General features: G+C 35.1%; 1 protein-coding gene across 1 annotated transcript in view; it reads left to right on the forward strand.

Moving 5' to 3' along the window:
• Positions 1–20,737, forward strand: part of CCSER2 (coiled-coil serine rich protein 2) — a 196,001-nt gene extending 175,264 nt beyond the window's left edge. The window contains exon 10 of the mRNA XM_047073063.1: positions 15,981–20,737. Within this exon, the coding sequence (XP_046929019.1) occupies positions 15,981–16,799 (819 nt within the window). The 3' untranslated portion in view covers positions 16,800–20,737. The remainder of the gene's footprint in view (positions 1–15,980) is intronic.
• The last annotated feature ends 2,921 nt before the right edge of the window (positions 20,738–23,658 follow it).

Raw genomic sequence — 23,658 nt, forward strand, 5'->3', positions numbered from 1 at the left:
CAGTTATTAAGAGCCTGCTGTGTGCCAGGTAAAGAAGGTAGGACATTTAACATCCTTTAAAACTCCTGCCAGGTTTGGGGTGCCGGGGTGGCTCAGTCAGTTAAGCTTCTGACTTGGGCTCAGTTCATGATCTCATGGTCCATGGATCAAGCCCCTCATGGGGCACTGTACTGTCATAACAGCTAAGAGCCTGGAGCTTACTTTGGATTCTGTGTCTCCCTCTCTCTGTGCCTTTCCCTGGCTCATGCTCTGTCTGTCTCTCTCTCTCTCAAAAAATAAAGAAACATTAAAAAATTAAAAACAAAAAAACAAAGAACTCCTGTCAGATTTTTAGGTATCATGACAGATACTTACACTAAAAGTATTTCAAAGAAATAATGAATTATCATGAGAGACCATTTGATACAAAGTTGTTTCAAATGCCATATATGTGGAATTATACAATTAAAGGATAAAAATGACTGGAGTAGGGATTAGGACAGGTATGTGAGTAACTGATAAGAACTAAAAGTGAGAAGTTTCTTAGAGATAAACTATTCTGTCTTAGTCTGCTTGGGAAGCTATAACAGAATACCATAGATTGGGTGGCTTATAAACAATAGAAATCCATCTCCCATGGATTTGGGGGCTGAGAGGCCGAGGATCAAAGACACTGGCAGATTCAGTTTCTGGTGAGGGCCTTCATAATAGACAGTCATCTCATCATGTCTTCTCATGGTAGATGGGATTAGGGAGCTTTCTGTGTTGTTGTTGTTGCTGCTGCTGTTGTTTTTTTTAATAAGGGCACTAATTCCATTCATGAGGGTTCCACCCCCATGCCTTAATCACCTCCCAAAGTCGCTACCTCCAGATACTGTCACACTGGGGAAATACATCTCACCATCAAATTTTGGGGGAACACAATTCATTCTATAACACATTCCAGTCTTTCATCTTACAAATGATGAAACTGAGGCTCAGAAAAATCAGTGACTTTTTCAAGGTTGCAGGACTTATGGAAGATCCAAAGAAAAACACAGTTCCCCTGGCTCCCAGTTAGTACTATATTCACAGAACTCCAGAGAGAATTTATTTCTTTGAAAAGGAATCCCTGACTGCTAGTTTAGCTTATGTACAAAATCCCTATCTGAAAGTGTCTTTACCCAGAGCAGTGGCTGGCCTTGGTGATACTCATAGGAAAAGTGCATGTCCCTTCTTGGTTGAGGACTTGTTTTGTGTAAAGGTTTTGAACCAAAACATTTCTAAAACAGCAAAATAGAATTGTATCAGGTAATATTTTTGGAGAGCACTGGGGATCATCACCCTATTAAATATTTTGTAAGCTATTTTTGCAAACATCTATGGCCAAGTTAGTGGAGAAAAGATAATTTCAAAAGGTAGGATCTTATTTAACTAGGATATTCTAAAGATCATTAATTCCATGTGGTTCCTTGGAGCTGTTTTTCCTCTTCATTAACATAGAAAGTGGATCATTTTGTTTTTGTTTTATATGAGCAGTGTAGCTACGGTTACTCTTAAATTTAAAGGAATACCTGATTATATTGAACTGAGCCAAGAAATATTGATAAACAAGTGGGAAAAAATTTATTTGGACTAGTGTTTATGAAAACTGTAAACACCAATAAACTATATTAGTAATCTTCTAATAAATTATTTCTCTGTCCAATTAATTGGTCTAAAATTATGCATACTTTCTTTTGCAAATTGAACTGGGTATAATGATTTACAGCTCATTTTCCTTGATGATTTGTTAGTGTTTTAATAGTTTTATTTGTGGATGTATTTCAGTTGGTGAGGAGGCCAGGAACAGACCTGAGACCCAATTTTGTCCTATTTGTGGGACATTGAATAAATTTTTTCTTGCTTGATGACCCAAGTGAGGAGACTGAAGTAAATGCCATTGCAGGTGTATTCCAATTCTGATAATCTGTTATTAAGTAAATCTAAGAAGCCATAAATTATTCATTTTAAAAAGCATGCCTGCACTCTAGAAAACAGTATGGAGGTTCCTGAAAAAATTAAAAATAGAACTACCCTACAACCCAGCAATTGCACTACTAGGTATTTATCCAAGGAATACAGGTATGCTGTTTTGAAGGGACACATGCACCCCCATGTTTATAGCAGCACTATCCACAATAGCCAAAGTACGGAAAGAGCCCAAATGTCCATCGATGGATGAATGGATAAAGAAGATATGGTATATATATATATATATATATATTGTATATATATATATATATACACAATGGAGTATTACTAGGCAATCAAAAAGAATGAAATCTTGCCATTTGTAACTATGTGGATGGAACTAGAGGGTATTATGCTAAGCGAAATTAGTCAGAGAAAGACAAATATCATATGACTTCACTTATATGAGGACTTTAAGATGGAAAACAGATGAACATAAGGGAAGGGGAGCAAAAATAATATAAAAACAGGGAGGGGGACAAAACAGAAGAGACTCTTAAATATGGAGAACAAACAGAGGGTTGCTGGAGGGGTTGTGGGAGGGGTGGATGGGCTAAATGGGTAAGGGGCTTCAAGGAATCCTCTCCTGAAATCATTGTTGCACTATATGATAACTAACTGGAATGTAAATTAAAAAAAATAAATTAAAAAAAAAAGCATGCATGTTTAACCTGTGGCCTGTATGTCACATTCTTGACAGTACTCACTCTCAAAACATTCTCAGTCTTTTTAATGCTGTGTTGGTTCTGCTATCTTCAACCAGTGTTCTTTATTTTACCTGTTAATCTTCTGAAAACCTATGATTTAAAAAGAAGTAAACATTTTTTGTATGATAGTTTTTTTTGCTGCCTGATTTATATAATTGATGCGATTTCTGTGTTTAATACTTAAAAGTGTATCTCCCCTTTTAAATGCTTTCAAATTTTGCAAAAGACTGGAATCTGCTGTTGTAAAAAAAGCTATAATGATAAATGTAATGTATACCAGGAAGAATATATATTTTTTATTTCTTATGTGTTAACTATAAATATTAGGGGAAAATAATTTTTTAATATATTAAAAATACCTAATTTTCGATTATGATGTATTTTAATCATTTGAACTACCTATGTTTAAAAAAATGAAATCTGTCTTCTTATTAACACTATTGTTATTTTTTTTTTTTTAAGTATGACTTTGGTTTCTCTATTTTTCGGTTCCCTTTTTTATTATACCTCCCCACCCCATCTCTCTCTGCACAGGGTGGGTATTCTGCTCCCTCCTTCTCTCCTTGGCAGGGCTCCTTCCAGGGGATCCCACGGACTGTTCCGCCGCACCGCAGACAGAGTGAGTCTGTGTCTCTCACTCCTATCCTGCTCTGGCTTCCCCTTCATGGTATTGCCCTTCTGCATGACCTATCCCTTCCCCAGCACCCTCTCTCCTGTCCAGAGTGACCTGCAGGCATGTGCTAAATCAGCACTCCCTGGGCTCTCTTCTCTTAATTAACTCTTCCTTTGACTGCATGTGAATAGACATCTACTTAGAGCCTTAGGAAAACTACCTGAAGTTAATTTCATTCTAATACTGTTTAAACCTATTGCCAGTGACCCAGACCTGCTGACATGCATCTGCCTTTAATGTATTTTCTTTTTTAGTGACCTTGAGATATATGAATAACAATTTTTTTAATCTAGTTATGTTAAAAAAAAAAAAAAGTACACAGTTCCTACAGTGATATGGCCAGATGCATACTATTGAGGGAGCAGGCTTACTAGACCATTGCACATTTCTTTAAATATTTCCTAATCAAAAAACTTTGATTGCATTTCACTGTCATCTAAAAGAAGTCTTTTTAATCATTCTTCAAGGGTATTTTTTAACAACTAATATGGTTTTATAATTCATCCAATTGCTTTACAGTACAGAAGAAAATGGCTTTTGAATATGCATGATTTACTAACATTTCTAATGATTTAGTAATTGACTTAAGAAAATTTTTGTTTACATTAAATCTGCTTTCCTAAACAGTGTTTATGTTATATTATGTACTTAAGTACACCTGGTAAGTTGGTTATATTTTATCTTTTTTGAAAAGTCACCCAAAAAAAGCTAATATTAATGAAAAAGAGATATTAATATTGTCAATCAGTCACTTTTATGCCTTCTCCATGGATTTTCCCTGATTTTTGATTCACATCAATTTTTTTTTTGTAAATTATCTTTACCCATGTGAAGTATGAAAGGTCCAAAAGGGAGAAATTTTAAGCAGTTAAAATTAGGAAATGTGATTTATTCAAATAAAAATTCATTTATGGGAATTTGGAAAATTATGAGGTATCAGCATGAATTTGAGGCAAAGGTTGAAGCTTATTTTTTGGCTATTAACATCGCCCTCCCTTCTGTGTTTTCTGTTTTATTTTACTTATTTCTTTTTAATTTTTTTTTACATTTATTTACTTTCGAGAGACAGAGCGTGAACAGGGAAAGGGCAGAGACAGAGGGAGACACATTATCTGAAGCAGGGTCCAGGATCTGAGCTGTCAGCACAGAGCCCGATGTGGGCTTGAACCCATGAACCGTGAGATCATGACCTGAGCCGAAGTCGGAAGCTTAACTGACTGAACCACCCAGGCGCCCCTGTGCTTTCTGTTTTAAAGAAAAATAGGATTGGAACTTGTGGGTGGCTCAGTGGGTTGAGTGTGCAACTCTTGATCTCGTTCTTGGTCCCAGGGTTGTGAGTTCCAGCCCTGCCTTGGGCTCCGTGCTGGCATGGAGCATACTTAAAAAAATAAATAAATAAAAATTAAAATGAGCACAAAGAAAAATAGGGTAGAAAAATAGGCTTTTATGTCAAATTATTTATTACCAAGTTAATTTGTTTAATTGAAGCACCAAGAAAAGGGATTTTTCCTCCTCCTCATTTTCCTCCTTTTCCATCTCCCACCACCTCTGTAGCCCTCCTTTTTCTTCTCTTTAAGTACTTTCCTTTCCTCTCTCCTCTATTTTGATACCACTAGCACATAAGAAATTACATTAAAATGCTAGTAAGCGAATCTGAATTTCAAAGGGCAACTATAACATGATATATTTTTAGGCCTGCAGCCAGTAAATTGCATGGTTTGACAGATTTATCTCAGATTAACATTTCTGCCTTGAATTTAACCCCTTGTAGTTCTTCTCCTTTCCTCCCACCATTTTTCTCCCTCATTCTCCTTCCCTTCAACTAGTTATAATACGGAATTGAAATTTAAGGTTAATTATTCTGTATTGCAAACAGAGGTTTACATTTGTTTTCAAAACATGTTTCTCAGAAACACTCATTTCACTAGTTTCTTACTTGTATAGCTTTAGAATTTTCTTGTCCCTCTGTTGAGTCATTTATTAGTCCTCCATTTTCAAATGCTTCTTCCTTTCCTCTTGGGTCAAAAGCTACCTTTTATTTTCTGACTATGAAGCAGCACTGTCTGTCAACACTATCAAAATTCTGTCTTTCTGCCTTTTCTAGATCAAACCTTCTTTCTCTGCATCTTCAAATTAGTAAGAAGAAAGTTTTGGTTAGCCACCTAGAGGATAATACACCAATATTGGAGTTTTTTCTTGGGTAATAGCTAAGAGAACTGGCCCTGAAACTTGATCATTGAGACTTGTAAGACCCTATTTGTGGAAAGTAATAATTAGAGGACTTGTTCATGGCTTTTTGATATTTCTTACTGAGCTGGGAAGGTTCCTTTAGAGGAAAAATATGTTCTAAACTACTACACTGTTTTGGATTTCCTCTGAAAACTAAAGCAGCTTATTAATAAAATATTATTAATTTAAAATTTTAAGAATATTTTAAATGTCTTTAAAGTATAGGATTTCTGTAGAATATGAAATATAGAATTATGTAAATTATAAATGATAAAATACAGAATTTAAAATTTTTTTAGAAATTTTAGAATATTAAATTCTTTTTTTAATATAGAAAAGGAGAAGGGTATGGAATACAGTGGTTTTTATCAGGTTTTGGAATAGATCTCCCCCTTCCTTCACTAAACTTATATTTATTGAAATAATGTTTGTCTCTGTGTCAGTCAGTATATGATTCCTAGGGCTGATTTTTGAAGAGACTAATTCTGTAAGTGATGGTAGATAGTTGAGAGAGTTCTCCTTTATTATAATCTCTTTCATTAGTAAGTTCTTTCCAAGGCCCTCTTGAGCATCAATATAAGTAAACTGCCTTTTTTTCTAAATGCAGAAGCAAGGCAAGCTTGGCTGTTAGTCTCAGGAAGGACAATCTGGTTTTCTTTTTGTTTTTAATTAAGAATAGTAGACCTTCCAGCATAATGAGATAGCCTGTTCTGGATATGTGGAGAGTGAAATAATTAATGTTTACAGGGAATGTTTAGCTCTGGTGACTCCAGAGAGCTGCACTGGCCAAGGATGTTCTTGCTGAATTTAAGGATAAGTCTAAGAAAATCCTGGTGTGTATATATATATATGTGTGTGTGTGTGTGTGTGTGTGTACATACACACACATATATATATATTTTCTTTCTCAGGAAATTTTGACTTATATTTCTCTTCTTGAGTATATTACTAATCTCAACTGGATGATGCTTCTCTTCCAATTTCAAATTAAATTTTTCTCTGGGTTAGTAGAAGATATCTACACTTAGACATAGAAGGGGTCTTCTTATTGTCTTAACTTCCTTCAGCTTTTGTCCAGATATTTTAACTAATACTGGTTTCGTCTTTTTAATTGCCAATTGTGTAAAATTAAAATGATAAATAACCCACCTCATAGTAGGAACATTTAATCTAAAAAATTGCTTTTAGCGAGTAAAAAGCCTTAATGGTAATCTCAAGTAGCACTTCTTGCCAGAGCATATGCTTTTAGGAATACTTGACTTTTCAAGAAGTATGTTTTGAAATAATGTCTATTTATTGTCATGCCTAAAAAGACTGTTGAATTAGCTCTTTAATATCTTGGCTTGAAAGAATTTACAAATCTTATCGACCTAACCTTCCATGTGCAGTAACTTAGATGAGGCAAAATTTGATTTTAAATAACAAAAATAACATAAGTTTATATACATGTGTCTTCATAGCTCAGCAGTTTCTTGATGTAGTGTTAGTATTGCCTGATTTCTAAATTTATAGTATAATAACTAACTATATTCTGCCCAGAATAACATTAATAATGATGATTACATTGTCTTATATCCTCCTCCTCTTCTTCCTTTTATAACCCTCAGAGGATATTTCACAAACCTTTTTGACAAATGACACTTACAAATTCATTTTATATCAACAATCCAGTATATATTTACTAAATGAAATTATGTATTTACAACCCAACACACGTGTGTGTATTTAAAATTCAGATAAAAGTTGTATGAAATAGTACTTTCTCTTAGAACATATAATAGTCTCATTTTCCTCCCAATTTTTGGTTTTGCTTTTTTTCACATAGCATCATTACATGAACATTTTTCATATAGTAAATATTTCTTGAAAACATCATTTTAATGGATACATGATAATACATTATGTGGATATACTATAATTTTCATTAATATTTAATTAATGACTAATCATTTTAATTAATATTATTGAGCATTGATGTTGTTTCCAATTTTCCCTATGAAATATATTCTTACAGTGCAGTTTATTCTTGTATATAGATCAGTATCATCATCTCTCTTAGGTAGATTACTGGAAGGGTGTTACTTAAACAAAGGGTGTGTGCACTTTCTAGAAACACTTGATGTATATTGTTGAATTGCTAAACGTGTTCATAGGGTATACATTAACATGGCTCAATCTGGCTCTACCATGTGACTGTCATCAATTTTATATGTAAGTGCAGCGTTAGCTTCAGTGCTTTAATGAGAAATTAGCTCTGGGAGTGACTTTTCATAAAAATAAAATATTTTTCAGTGAATTGGTAACTAGAGTAACTCAGTAAAAACTGAACAAATAGAATATGGCACTCTGTCCTTTTTTGCAGCTAATTTCAAGTGCTGTTTATTTATTTTCAAGTGCTGTTTAGTCTTTGGTTAATTGACTAGAAATGTGCATCAAACTCATGGTCCAGGAGGCTGTCCCATAAACTAGTTTCTCTGGGAACTTTCCCATATGAAGAAACCCAGCAATTGCTGTTTTCTGTTTAAGCTTTTTAAAACAACCTGCTCTGTAGATTGTGGGATTGTTTTGTTAGTCATATTTGTTGTATCATAATGCCTGCAGTATCTTACTCTGGATAAATATACCATGCTTACTGGTCACACCAATGGACTTGTACTATTATGATGTTTAGTTTTATTTTCTGAACTCTGAGTCCCAGAGGTAAATGCTAATAGGTTCTGTGTCTTAGAGATAAAGACCCAGGAAAATTAAGCATCTCAAATTGATTGTGCCTGTGTAGTAAATGCTTACTTAAGTCAATAATCATTTAATAGTTTTTAAAGAAGTTCACTGATCAACTTACAAAAGCTATGGAACTCCTTATCTCAGAATTTGTTTATATATAATTTCTATTTATTAATCACTTATCTACTCTAAATTCTCTGAGATCTAGAGGCACCATTATGAGATCTAGAGTTATGAATAAGAGCATTCCTGGTTCCCAAGAAACTTTCGAAAGTTTCATGTGAATTACAGAACAGAATTCTTTGAATCTAGTTATGTTAGGCTAGGAATCCGGTCATGTCTTCCATCTTTATAGTGATGTGTGGAGACCTTGCTTATTAATTTAGAACATCACATTTAAGACATGAAGATCAGATTATACTTGAACTGGTCTTTAATGTAGCAACAGTAATAAAAGTAAAAAACATTAGTTTTTGAATTGTATTGAATTGTATTTAGTTTACAATGTGCAAGACTCTGAAACTATTAAAGAAATAATTTCTACTTGCTTTGTAAGGGATACATGTGGCTGAACCATTTTAGATCTACGGAGTATGAATATTAAGTTGTATCAAAATTCTATCTGTATTTTAACTGGTAAGATTCTTCAAATGATTCCTTTTAGGTGTGAGAAGTTTTACATAATATTGTTATGTGGTTATGAATATTTACATTAACTTGCAAACCTCTTTAGCAAGAAAGTATAAATTTATTAAAAATGTTTTTATTTTATACAAATATACTAAGTAAAATAATACTGCCTAGGAAAACACAACAAAAGCAAAGCAAATACTGTTGGCTGCTATACCCAGTCATGGCAATTCCTTGGTGTTATGTGTGGTCTCTGACACCATTGTCCTGTCTTTTTCTTGTCTCTGCTCTCCCATTATGCCATTGGCAAGGAGTTGAGAAGTTAGTCCATTACTTCTCTGACAAAGCGTGGTACAGTACAATTTCAGATTTTTTCCTACCACCTTCCTCATAGTCACTCTTTTGTTTTTGTTTTTTCCAGTTTGCATGATGCATGTCAGAGCCTGCATGAAAATACAGGCATGTTACAGATGGGTCCATTTCCATCTTCCTTTTATTCTTTAAAATGTATTTAGTAATAATAAACTTGTATGTAACAAGAAAATAATTTTAGGTAATTCCTGTGTCTGCTATGCATTGTTACACTTTAGAACACTTCCTGCTTTCTACCTTATGACACTTGGACATTTTTTTCTCAGTCAGGACTTGATGTTTCTAGCTGCCATCTTATCGTTGGTAACTCTAGCACAAAATGTTTACAGAAACTGATAGGAGTATTTTTTCTTCTGCTAATGCTAGAAATCTTTGAAATGGTATGAAACAGTGAAGGTGAAGTTTTTCTCTGTGATGAATGCTAATTTGCCTTTCCTTTTATTCAGTTTATTTCCACCAGTAGGTCACTTGCAACCACTTTTTTCCAAAAATACTGCTACATAGTGTGGCTTGAGTTTGGTGTCTGAGACATCTCCTGTGTAGGATAGATCAGTTAAGAAAGAAAGTAGGGCATTACCCAGGAAAGTTAGTATCTGAATGTCGGTATTGAATTTGCCTATAAAGTTTTTAAAATAAACTTCTGGCTACTTTTTAAATAATCTTCTGGCTATACCACATATTCTGAAAGTTTGTGAACTCATTGGAATTACACAAATAACAGAATAATACAGTTTTAGTGCTACATTTTAAATTTCCTCGGTTCAAATTCTGGCTTGGCCATTTGCTAAAATGTGTGAATTTCAGTGTTACTTAATTTCTTTTAACCTCAGTTTACTCATCTACAAAAATAAGACTGTACTTTCCACTGATGGTCTTCTGATAAGTAGAGATCATGCATGCAAACTTAGTGTTTGATTATTTATCCCTGGAAAGAAGGGAAACTGTTCTCTCATAGCCCAGAATATAGCATTTCTCAGGTATTTGTAATGTGTCAACCACTATACTAAGCACTTTGTATGCTTGTTATCATTTATTATTTACAATAATTCAATGAAGTGTAAAATCCATTATTATCCTCATTGTATAAATTATGAAATTCCATCTCAGAATAGTAAGATAATTTACCCAATATCTCACCGATAGTAAGTAATGGAGGCAGAAACTCAAACCTAGATCAGTCTGACTCCAAAAGCTAAATGACTCAGTATTGTGTTGTACTAGGTCCTCAGTATGGCTGTATATAAATTCCTTGTAGACTTTTTTTTTTAATTTTTAATGTTTGTTTATTTTTGAGAGAGAGAGAGACAGAGTGTGAACGGGGGAAGGGCAGAGAGCAAGGGAGACACAGAATCTGTAACAGTCTCCAGGCTCCGAGCTGTCACACAAAGCCCGACATGGGGCTGAAACTCACGAGCCATGAGATCATGACCTGAGCCAAAGTTAGCCGCCCAACCTACTGAGCCACTCAGGCGCCCCTATTCTTTCTATACTTTAAAGTGCCTTGTATCTCCTAGCTCTATTTTACCTTCAGGAAGGCACTTAAGGAACTTGACTTCTGTGTCATATCAGATATGTCTGCTATGGATTTAACACACTTAGATATAACTGACATTACCAAAATATTTATTTGAAGCCTAGAAACCTCTTATTCTATGGCAACTAGTTTATTATGCTGCTATAAAAACTTGCCTTTTTTCCCCCAAAACCCATTAACAAAAGACCCATAGCTTGAATTCATCATTCTCACACCTTTTAATAACCGTAGGTGATATTTCTTTGAGCACTTTTGATGTGGTAGGCGGTCCTGTGCTAGGTGTTTTTATATGTATAATCATGTTTAATTATTAGGATTAGAAATGGAAGATAATGTAATGCTTGTTAAGACAGTTTCCGTACTTCATTCAGAAATATACAAGTAAAAAATACTTGTGGCTTAGCTGGTAGGTCATTATGGGACGTGCTGAGTTCCTATTAACTTGTAATTCTTCCTGCTGTCCTTCTAAACATTAGCCATTATGTTCATTTAGGGAAAACATTTTTTTTCTGTTCTATGATTTCTTTTTCATCAGTTTTTTTTTTAAACTTGTGTTTATTTGGTTATTAGTGCTGTATCATTCACCTAATAGGGAACTATTTTGATTATTTATTACCAAAGAAGCAATTCTGGAATATATCACTTCCTAATATTTATTTATTAATTTATCTAGAAAATATATATTTAATCCATACTATGTGCCAAGTACTAGGGATACCAACTGCAACAACAACAAATAAAGCATGGTTACTTGCCTGTAAGGAGCTCATATCTCTGGTTATCTTTGTAAGCAGCCCAAATTAAACATTTAAGATGATCATTGAAGATACTGTCAATCCCTTGTAGTTATCTAGTAGTGCTTCTGGCACTCTTGACCTTGATACCTGTAACCGTTGGTTCTGAGAATTCTCAGGATGGTATGCCAAGTTAGATGTATCTAACTGAAGTTGCTGAGTCTAGTTAGAAGCACCTAGCCCTTTAAGTCTGGGGATGGTTCCACATTTTGAAGCTTCAGTAACCAACCATTCTTTAAGTTGCAAGGATGAAGTACTAAAAGCTCTACTTATTTGTGACTACAGGGAGTTTCGTGAAGGCTGCCCTCTGAGTTTTGGGTTGCTGAAGCTACGAAATGAATGGGCTGGTGGGCAACTTCCCCAGAGGCATTTTATTTATTTATTTGTTTTTATTTTTTGTATACAGATTAGTAGTACCTCATCATGTATCGCCAAAGCCAGAAACCTGGAACTCATCTTAATTTTTTTCCAAACAGCTGCTTACCTGACCACCTTTAAAATCTCTTTAAATCTTTTCCAGTTTTGCTTTCAGTATATTAATTTTAGACCCTTATAGTTTATCACCTGGGCTATTAGCAGTAGCGTACTACCTGGCTGTTCTGCTTACAGTCAGTCCTTCTGTATGTTCCCCACTAATTCCACCAAAGTGACACTGTAAAATAAACATTGTATCTTACTATTCCTCTGTTTAAAATTTATCAGTGTTTCCCATCACCTGTTGCATAAAGTCGGAACCACAGCCTGACATGAGTTTCTTCATGAGCTGGCCCTTGCCTGTGGCTTTCCCACCAGCACTGTGCTTTCCAAATTCAGTCTAACAATTTTAAGTTACTAGAACATACCATGTTCTTTTTTTGCTTCTGTGCTTAGCATGTACTGGCGCTCCACCCTGAATGTTCTTCCCTTCTTGTCTACTTGGCAAACTCTTACTCTTTGTAAAATTCAGTGAGATGTTTGTGATTCTTGGATTCTGTGACCCCTATAATCAGGCATATTTTTTTCTTTTGTTCTCCTATGTTGTTATGCTTGAGGCATGGTCTCATCATTTGTTTTATTTTTTAATGTTCATTTATTCTTTAAAAAAATTTTTTTTTTCAACGTTTATTTATTTTTGCGACAGAGAGATAGAGCATGAACGGGGGAGGGGCAGAGAGAGAGGGAGACACAGAATCGGAAACAGGCTCCAGGCTCTGAGCCATCAGCCCAGAGCCCGACGCGGGGCTCGAACTCACGGACCGCGAGATCGTGACCTGGCTGAAGTCGGATGCCTAACCGACTGCGCCACCCAGGCGCCCCAATGTTCATTTATTCTTGAGGGAGAGAGAGACAGAGTGTGAGTGAGGGAGGAGCAGAGAGAGAGGGAGACACAGAAACCGAAGCAGGCTTCAGGCTCCAAGCTATCAGCACAGTGCCCGACACAGGGCCCGAACCCATAAGCCTTGGGATAATGACCTGAGCTGAAGTTGGATGCTTAACCAACTGAGCCACCCAGGCGCCCCATCATTTGTTTACCTATCTCCCTCACCAGGTCTCTCAACAATAGGAACAGCATTGTATTCAGCTCCATATTTTTCTATACCTAGTACAATGTATGATATATCACAGACATTAAAAAAAAGAATGGTCTTTGATGTTCCTATTTATTTAGTCTTATTATCCATTAGAATATGGGATTTTTTTTAATATTTAGAATTCATTCTAAAGATGTCTGAGGGCATAGAAGCAGTAATGAATGTGGGCAGGATGAATTGTTAACATCTTGCTTTTATGTTATACCACTGAGTGTTTAGAATTTGGGGGAAGTTGTGCTGCCAGCAATAAGTGTCAGAATACATCTCTGCTCTGTTTGCTTGAGGTTAAGAGGCAGCTTAACTCAGCAGTAGGTAATTAATGACAGTTTAGTGGGTAACCAGTTCTACACAATCTTCCACATTTAGGAGCAAGTCATTTCCTTGGTCCTCGCTGTAGTCACATCTTCGAGAGAGACTTTTTTATTATGGTAGTAGAATTGATTTCCAAACTAGTTTTCAAATAAATAATAAAACAAGACATTTATTTGGGGATAGGGAAACTAGATCACACCACTAAAATGAACTTTGAATAAAAATACAAATCTGTTTATAAAGCATTTGGAAACCACTAATTTATTCACTGTAAATTAAGTGATAGGTACCTTTTATGTAATTGTTCAATCTAATTCCTCTCAGAAGACTCAAAATTTTATTATTCTTAAAAGCCTGATTATTTCTAATTCTTTAATATTTTCTATGGAGCTTTATTGCATTTAATATAAGCAGCACATCTTCCTGCTCTACTTCCATTTAGTTCTCTGATAAGCAGTAGTCAGTTGGGTAATAAAAGTACAGTAGTCCCTTCTCATCCATGGTTTTGGCTTCCGGTATGTTCAGTTACCTGCTGTTGGCTGCCATCTGGAAGCAGATGATTGTCCTTTTTGATGTATTGTTAGAGGATAGTAGTCTAATGCTATGTCACAATCCCAATATCGTTCATCTCACTTCATTTCATTATGTAGGCATTTTATCTCACATCACAAGAAGAAGGGTGAACACAGTACAATAAGGTATTTTGAGAGAGAGGCCACATCTACATAACTTTTACCAAAGTAATTGTTATAATTGTTCTCTTTTATTATTGTTGTTAATCTCTTATTGTGTCTGACTTACAAATTAAACTTTATCATAGGTATGTACGTCTAGGGAAAATCATAGAAAATATAAGGTTCGTTATTATCTGCGGTTTCAGGTGTCCACTGGGGGTCTTGGAATCTATTCCTGTGGATAAGGGAACCTACTATAATCAGAATAGAGCAAATGAGTAATTATCTACAGTTTACAGGGCCCCTTTTCAGGAGGTTTGGTTATCTTAAATACAAGTTTATGTTTAGGAAATCATACTTTTTTATGCTTTGAGCTGATCTCATATGTTATATCTTTTTTTCTTACTAGCAAAAGGCATATTACAATAAAGTCATTTTAAAATTTTAAAATTTAAATTTAAATTTTCAAAGGTCTAAAGTTGCTTTAAGATTTTTAACTCAAGATGAAAATATCTTTTGATATTTTTGAAGGTCAAAAGAAGTGAAAAGGGAAGGCACATCCCATTTCCATCAACCATTTGATGCTGCACCTTTCTTTGGCTGCTTTTTTCCCCTTTTGGTAGATTTTTTGTTTGCTTAATATGGTCCTCTATATTTTTACTAATCTTTTTAAAATGTATGATCACTTTGGCATGGTCATTTTTTTCTAGGGAATCCCAAAGAGAGTCTGTTGAATTGATTATAATTACCTGGTGATTTTAGTACTTTCCTTCTAGAAGGACAGTTTTCATCTCTGTGGTCATTTATTGTGAAAATGCCCAGTGACCTTAAAGTCTAGGGCATTTAGCTTGAAGCAGAAACTGAGATGACTTCTTTGTTTTAAACATTCTAAAATAAGAGATTAATGTAACATGTTCTCTATGAATTTTGGGTAGTCGTCTTGGTTTTACTACTTTTTTAAGTAGAAAGTTGGCCATATATCATCCTGGCCAACTGTCCCTCTACTTGTCATTGAACTTTGTTCTCAGTCATCTGTAACCCTGCCATGATCTACCTGACTGCTGGCCCTGGCAGCCACCATCCAGTACTGGTCAGGGATGTGAACAAAGTGACCAAACACAAATGATGCAGTATAAATAGATTTCCTTGCTCTGTCAGAGAAATTAGACATACTATGTAGATTTATTCGTGGATTAGTGCAGTTAAAAAAAAAGTTATTTTATTTGTAAAAACTGATCCTGTAAATATGTTTCATAGCCCTTTGGCAAACTTTTTTTCATTTTCAGCCTACATCATTTAATAGAAAGTTATATGTGTATCGTGTTTATACATTGATGATAACCTCCCCTGTAATAGGACATGACCAGTAGGCTCTTCCCAAAAGTAATAAAAGTTACATGTTTCCTCTGATTTGTATAGACTATAACTACAAAGTGCTATAGAAATCATTCTGTCGAGCTATCTTACATATAAAGTTTTAAATACTAATGAATCAAGGCAGGAATCTTTTTTCTATAATAAATACATACTTTAAGATTTTTCTTTACCCCTGTTTGACTTCAAATCTTGTTTAGTGTTGACTGCCTGTATCATTTTTTGTTTGCATTATCACTCTTGTATGTGTCTCATGAATTCACTTGAATATTGCAATTTATTTTTCAATTTAAAAAACCCACATACTTCTCATATTAAAACATAAGTATCAACACAGTCTAATTGGAACTTCTGTTAATTCTGGATGGCATTTGTAAATTGAATTGTTGCTTAATGTTGTTTTTACTTTTAATAGCCTCAAGTACTACAGCCTTCCAGCAGCCTTCCCAGACCCACAGACCACGCCCAGGGAAAACTAATAAAGCCGCAACATATCGAGGCCCACAGTGAATGCACAAGCCAGGGCATACATCAGGTTGTTGCACATCTGGATGAAAGCTTTACACATAGCTTACAACAAGAAAACAACTATAGTCTGGAAGACCGGCCTTTTTCGTCAAGCCCACAGTTCACTGAGGATGTGGCTAAGATTACACCTTCTGAAGCAGACTTGAACATGACTATGAATGCTCAAGAGCCTTATCATTCGACCAATAATCAAATTAGTGACATGCAATTTGTACCCACTTCTCTTCAGACACTTCCCCAGTCAAGTACAGTAGACCAGGCTACAAGAGTTGGAAGAAATCAGTCTTCACTGGAGGGCTACACATCCCAGCCCAAGTCCTTACCGCTTTTTAAGCCGTCCATCTCAAATTCTTTGGTACCTCCTCCAGTTTCTGAATCATCTTCAAGTAGAACTCCCACTTGTAAAAAGTCACCAATAATCACACCATGCAATTCATCAAAACTGCAGCCAACATCTAGTCAAACAAATCTTGCAAGTAATTCAAATCCAAAAGCATCTAAGCTCCGCCCCCCTTCCGGCTCTTTTAGACAAAAACAAATAAGCAACTCCCAACCAGAGCCTCAAAACTTCCAGGCCAAGACAAGCATCCCAAGGCCACTAACAAGAAGAAAAGAAATCATGCAGAATCTGAATGGCAGTTTGAATTCTGGGGATTGTTTGGCCTCTAACCGATATTCCCGTCTTCCTAAACCAAAGATACATTAAGTGCATAGCCATCACCTGCCAATTTGTTTTTAAAAACAATCTCTTCTGTAATAGCTTTACATGTAATTTGCTACTATGATGGAGGTTCCATTGAAAGCTTGCAAATCTTAAAAAATTAAAACGTGGAAGTTTCTAATAGTTTGGCTCTTCCATTTTATGTCCTGGTTGAAGTACACAGCATTTGAGCATATTTGTCTCAGGTAAACACAAAAGTTTGCTTACCCATTTCAGAGGCCTACAGAAGGCTCTAATCATGTTGTCTATCCCTCTGCACATCAGAAAGTTCATAATATTCCACTTAGCAGGCAAGAAATGTGCTTTGTTCATTTAGTCCTTCTAAGGTCTGTATTAATTGTGGTTCTCAGAGCCTCACCCTTTATCATTTGTCCCTCTTGTGAATATGGTTACTGTTTTAACTAATGATACAGTGATAACTGAAGATGGTAGTCTGTAAGTAAAATTCTGGCCAGTGATTTGTATATTCAAAAGGTCTATGCAAAAGCTTTGTGGTGAATAAAAGAGATCAGGCTTTTAATGGAAAGTCTATGTAAGTTTTATTTTTCCTTGCTAGGATCAGCCAGCTAGTCTCATTATTTATTTATTTACCAAATTCTCCTGGTTAAAAACGTTTCATATGCTGTAAAAATCAATTATATTTTGCATTAGCATCTTGTTTTACATATACACACATATACACATACACACCATTTGTGTTTGTTTTTGCTACTCGTAAATTTTGGAAAGCTTGGGTTACATCTTGAAGCCTATACCTAAAGACATTCATTTTGTAACATGTGTTGGTGCTAGAGAGTTTTGCTGGTAATTCAGTTTCAAATCCTATAGGGTTATGGATCCATGATAGCTGATTTAAGGTTCCACAGTCTATATTTTAAATTAAGTCTTTATTATAATAATTATATTTATTGACTTTCTGCTATTATCTGAAGACTGGAATAATGGACTTGAAATGTTTGCACAAACCTTTGATGAGATATAAATACACCACAGATAGCGATTGAAACTATTTTCTATAACAAAACAGTTAAAATATTTTGAGAGTAATTATAAACTTAAGTAAGACTATCTTGAGAAAGCTGGAATTCTTAATAGTTTTGTTGTTGTTGTTGTTGTTGTTTTTCCTGAGCTTTCCAGGTTTCCCTTTTATGTTGGCATGTTTGAGTGGCAGTTTCTTGAAAAGTAGATTTGGGATGAAAAATGGGATTGGAGAGGGGACACTGTGTTTTACTAAAAGGTGTTAAAAGCTTTTTTAATGTTCTAGGAAGGTAGCTGTGGAACCGCCAAGGGACCATATGCACTAACCTAATCATGCTGCGGGCTACTCGTCAGATGGCTCAGTAAATTTGCCCTCTGTTCTCCCAAATCATGTCATCTTTAGGCTGTTCACCTATTGCTGCTTTAATTAGAATTAATGTCTTTCAGACAGATAGACTTTTACAAAGTCAATTTTTGTTGTGATCAGCTGACCAAAAATGTATCTCAAGGCATTATGATCAAAAAGTCACTCAAAGTTCTGGGGACTTTGTTAAAAAAACATACACTGGTGAAATTGCCCTTTTTAAGAAAAACAACAGCAAGTGCTTTAGTGGAAATTTCACACGAGCTGTTAACTGTCATTTACCTATCAGAGGACCATTCAAGTGAATTTGCCGTTCACTGGATACAAAAACCATTCTTGAACTTGGTAACAGGTGAGCAGCCTTTGACAGCACTTCTGTCAGAGAAGCACTAAAGTTCAGGAAGGTTTTCACATAGTCCAGATATTGTTAGTGTAAAGTACTTAGAGGTATCAGCAAAGCTCTTTGTTCACAGAGACGAGAAGCAATGGCTGACAGCTGTAAGTAGGTACATGTGGTGTTTTATCTTGAAGGAGAAAGAAAACTGATCTCGTATATTGCAAATAGGATGTTATTACACTATATTTTTCTAAAGTAAAACACTGAGGAATTGGTTTTGGTTTATTTAGAAGTTGGTGTAGACTCTTGTGAAACATTTACAAGTAGGCCTTTATCTTTAAGGGGAAAGTTTAAAACTTTCACTTTATTTTTAACCCCCTAGTCTGAGGGAAATATCTTTGTTACATAAAAGTGTTGACTCCTGCAATTTGTTAATTCCAGTCTTTTTCCTGCTCTATTTTTTCTCTCTGATGAATATACATAAAAATTAATCCATCCGTTTATCAGTTTCTCTGAACTTGTGTTGAGCCTCAGTCTTGGCTCATAAATATCATTATGAAGCATAATAGATTTAAGAGGAAAAAAATCTAGGATGCTTGTACAAAACAAGTTTTGCCTGCAGTTTTCTTTTAAAAACTGCATGAATATTTCTTTAAAAACTGCTCCTTATTGGTAAATGTTAAGTCAGAAATGAGGTGAGGATGTAACTCACCTGAATAATCAGGGATCATTCTCAGATTTGGCTTGATCTCTGTTTAGTGCTTCTGTAAGTCAGCTCTGTGCCAAATCCTCCTCCGTGGGAACTCAGATTACTTTTTCTCTGAGTTCTTACGATTTTGGTGAAGATGGCTGCAGTATATGAGTTGTAAATCCTAAAGAAAAAGTTTTATGGGGGTTGGTTAAGTTTCACATTTGTGAAAGAGAAAATAGAGCATGTAGAATTAGACATTTGGCTGTTGATGGGATGCATATCAAATTCTTTAGAGAAAGCTTAGCCTAAGGAGTTAATCAGTACAGGTGCAGATGATTTTAAGGCATTAAACAAAGGATTATATAGTTATATCATTTAGAATGTTTCTAATAACTGAGACCCTCTAGCATTTTTCTTTTGGAGTCTCATTTTAATTTGTGCAATATTTTCAGGCATATAGACTACTGTTCATTGTATTTATATAGATGTTAGGGAACTTACTAAGTATTTTAACAAGTAAAAATCTGAATAATGAGAGAAAGTATCAGATTTGCACTTTAAATGAGCTTAATTGCTTGGAGTTGTGCCTGAAATATCGAAATGCCTCCTATTGGGCGTGGCTTTCTTTGTTGAAATGAATTTCTCTATAATTGTTGCTGTTTGAAGTACAGCCTTTCACAGAATTATATCCTCAGCATGTCACTTTACTCATTAAAGCACTAAGTTCTTTGAATGTTTCATGGTACCCTTAAGTATTTTACTCAGTACATCAAAGAGAACACCCAACCCTAGCTGTCACTTCTGTGTCTTCCTGTAACACGGATGGTTGTTACAGACACAGAAGTGCACTTTTCAGTTCTGAGCAGAGTTGTCATGATGGTTTCCTGGTCTCTGGGGCACTGAAGATGTAATTAGGAGTCACCAACTAGGTCTACAATGAAATTCAGTAAGACTGCAGCATAGTTCAGTTTACTTTTCATCTTACACAATAGTTTTCGTGTTTATAAATTAGTTTGGGTGGTTATGTTTGCATGCTAATGCACACATTTGAAAATTAATTATAGCTGTAATACAAATACCTGATGTTTTTCCTTGAGGATGATGGCATTGTTATTTTTCTTAATTCTGATGCTTGAATTATTATATTTTCTAATTTTCCTTCCACACCTCCCTTCAATTTTTCTGCTGCAGCAGTTTGAAAGGATACGTTTGGATGAATGATTCTAATGGTGGGCGCCAATCTACAACTATGCTATTAATTAAAGATACGTCATATATTTTAACTGTCTTGGGGAAAAGCTATCCACTTTCTCCTTGTTAGAGCATCACCATAACAAGATAATACTGACCCTAAGAATTTAAAGTCTAAGTCATTGCTAACTAAAAACAAAAACATCACAGTCTTGAATATCTGCAGTATTGTTTTTCCCATTGATTTTAAAAACAAAGTTCAGAGTAAATACTGTATATTAGAATTTGCTTGTAAAATGAATTATAAAAACTGGATGTAAAGTCTCTTTCCTGAAAATGTTGGCATAGTAAATAAAAATAAAGTTCATAATTATAAAATCTTTCTTGTCCTTCTCAACACTGCCTTTCATAGTGTACTTTGTCTCAGATATTTTTTTTTCCACAGAGACCCAAAATGCTGTTCTTTTGGTTGTTTGTTTTTTTTTTTTTTTTCAAACTCTGTGTCATTTCACAATACTCCCCTCTACACTCACATCACACTCCGAGTCCTGGTTGAGTAGGAGTTGAACAATAAATAGTTGAGTGTTACCGCAGACTCTGTAAATGATCGGATATATCAGTTTCCATTTTAATCAAATGTCTGATTTATCTTAGGAAAATATTGCAATAATGGATAATTTTTACTTAAAAAATATTAGCACCCTGAGTGAGAATGCTGCCTACAAGAGGAAGACATTGTAATTTTAATTATTTTTTTAACACCTATACAAAATAGCTTGATGCAACAAAGCATTTCATGAAATTGTACATAGTTTTTAGGACAAAAAGGAACAGGGCATTTATAATTTATTTTCCAATTTAACAGTCTGTGATAGTCATTATATAATAGGATATAAAAAGTCGACACAGTGATTATTAATCCAAAATGGTTATATAAATGCTGGAAGAAGAATGAAGGGAATTTCATTACTACTAAATTTGATAATGGCATTTACCACCTCTTAAGACATCTGTATCAGTTTTAAGGCCCTCGTTAATAGCAAGTTATTTTCTTAGACTTGACTCCAAATTTTTCTTTAGTCTGTAATCAAGTGTAGTCATTTCATTTGTCTCTCGTGTTCATTCTTTATTTTCTATTCTGAAAATCTTTTTTGTTTCCCACAGAAAAGACAAGTATAGGTTGATACAGACTTCTTTTAATGGGGCTTAAGTAATTTTTGTGGATGTCTTATGGATGTGACTCACTGTGCTAGCTGCTGGGTGTACTGAGATGAAAAACACATGACATGGTCCCTGCCTCATGGAGTTTAGGGAGCCGCGGGTGGTTTCAACATCATGCCATCCTGTTAGGAATGCCCTTTTCATCATCATGTTTAGAACATAACAGTAAAACTCCTTTTCATCTAATTTCATTCCATTCTGGGCTTTAACTGCCTTTCACTATTCTCATCTTTGCTTCTGTATAAATTATTGGTTACGTGCCTTCATTTCCCTTTTACAATCTGATACGATTCAAGAATTCTTTAGCCATGTCGGATATTCTTAAATTCTCTGCCTTTTCTTTCTTAGGTCATTAGTCAGGGTTTAATTTTGAGACTTCTCAACTGTCCTAAGTCACCTTCCCTTTTAGACCTTGACCCATAAGATCTAATTTTCTGAAGTCTCCCTTTAACATTCAGTTTATGTCTAGGCTTTGTTTTCTTTATCCCATTCTAATATAGTATGGCCTACTTGATAATTTTGGTTACCTGCCATTTTTTGCTATGTAATCTGTGATGAGAAATTCAAGTCATCTGGAGGAGCCTTTTCCTCATTCATTAATCCCCTGTCCCCCCAAAGAACCCCTCAAATTAGCATCCACATTTTTAAAAGACAGAAAGAAACAGTTACAGACATTTCTCTGATTTCCCAGCTGTAAAAACGGTATTGCTTATTTTCCAGATTTTGGAACATAACCTGTTACCTGATCTAATCCATGTATAAATTTATTCAGGCATTCATTTTGAGTATGAATAATGCCTCTTTGGTAATACTTTAGGTGACCAGTAATTTTCTGCAAAAGTACTTCTCAAATGTTCATCTGCTAAAATTAAAGATACCTGTTTTTCTTTCACTCCTCACAATAAATATTGTTAAAATGCATGTTGTGTGCCAAACCCTGGATTTGATCTTGTGGTAGGGGATGATGAGACCATTTCTGCCATGGAACAGATAGAATTCCAGCAGGACAGACAGATCCCCAAACAATAAACTGTGAGAGGGTTACCTCCAAAACCATCCGCCCTTGGCAAATGTGCATTGATGTTAGAATTTTTTTTTAATTTCAACTAAACAAAAATTAGATCGTTATCACATAATCTGTAGTAGGTAGTTACACATTCAACCAACCTGAGATATTTTTAAGCACGTGGTTAGTTCAAAATACTTTTAAGTTCTAGGGGATTTTCATGAGAAGTTTTAGTTGAAACGTTGCATTTATGTAATATAAACTAAAGGTAGTTTAAATGCAAATATGAATTGTAATGAAAAAAACTAGGATCTTTGACAAATTATTAGTTCATGCTTTTTCTTAAGTTTTGTTCTAGACTAATGCTAAGATGCAAAGACATGCATTCCAAACACCTTTCTATCTCAGTCTCTGTCTCCTTCTCTCTCTCTCTCTCTCTCTCAAACTTTAAAAAATAAAATTTCTCTTATTAACTCACAACAGCAAGTTGAAACATTTGAAATGGAAGATATTTGGCTTTCTAGAAACATTATATAACAGGATGTGAAATGTCACCAGTAGGTCACAACAGGGTCGAATTGGCCTCAGGAAAATTTTATTCTTGTGCCCCACCAGACTTACCTGGAGCAAGGACGTATGCCTAGGGGCTATTTGACAGGAACTGGCAATGTTATTAAAATCCGTGGCACACAAAAATTGTTGCATTTTCTTTAATGGTTAGCTTTATTAACCATGTTGACCCATTCAACAAAACGTTAAAACCCCCAAAAAGAAGGCACTCAAAAGACAGATGAGGGGTGCCTGGGTGGCTCAGTTGGTTAAGTGTCCAACTTCGGTTCCGGTCATGATCTTGCGGTTTGTGAGTTCAAGCCCACACTGTGCTGACAGCGCAGAGCCTGGCGCCTGCTTTGGATTCTGTGTCTCCCTCTCCCTCTGCCCCACCCTGCTCACGCTCTGTCTCTCTCTGTCTCTCAAAAATACATAAACATTAAAAAAAAAAAAAAAAAAAGATGAGACAGGTAGCGATGATCCTTATATGTAGAGAGAGAAACAGAA

Source organism: Lynx rufus, unplaced genomic scaffold (genome assembly GCF_022079265.1).
Source record: "Lynx rufus isolate CCGP_SWC_20201006 ecotype Redwood Valley unplaced genomic scaffold, mLynRuf1.p SCAF_11, whole genome shotgun sequence".
Classification (NCBI taxonomy): Eukaryota; Metazoa; Chordata; class Mammalia; order Carnivora; family Felidae; genus Lynx; species Lynx rufus.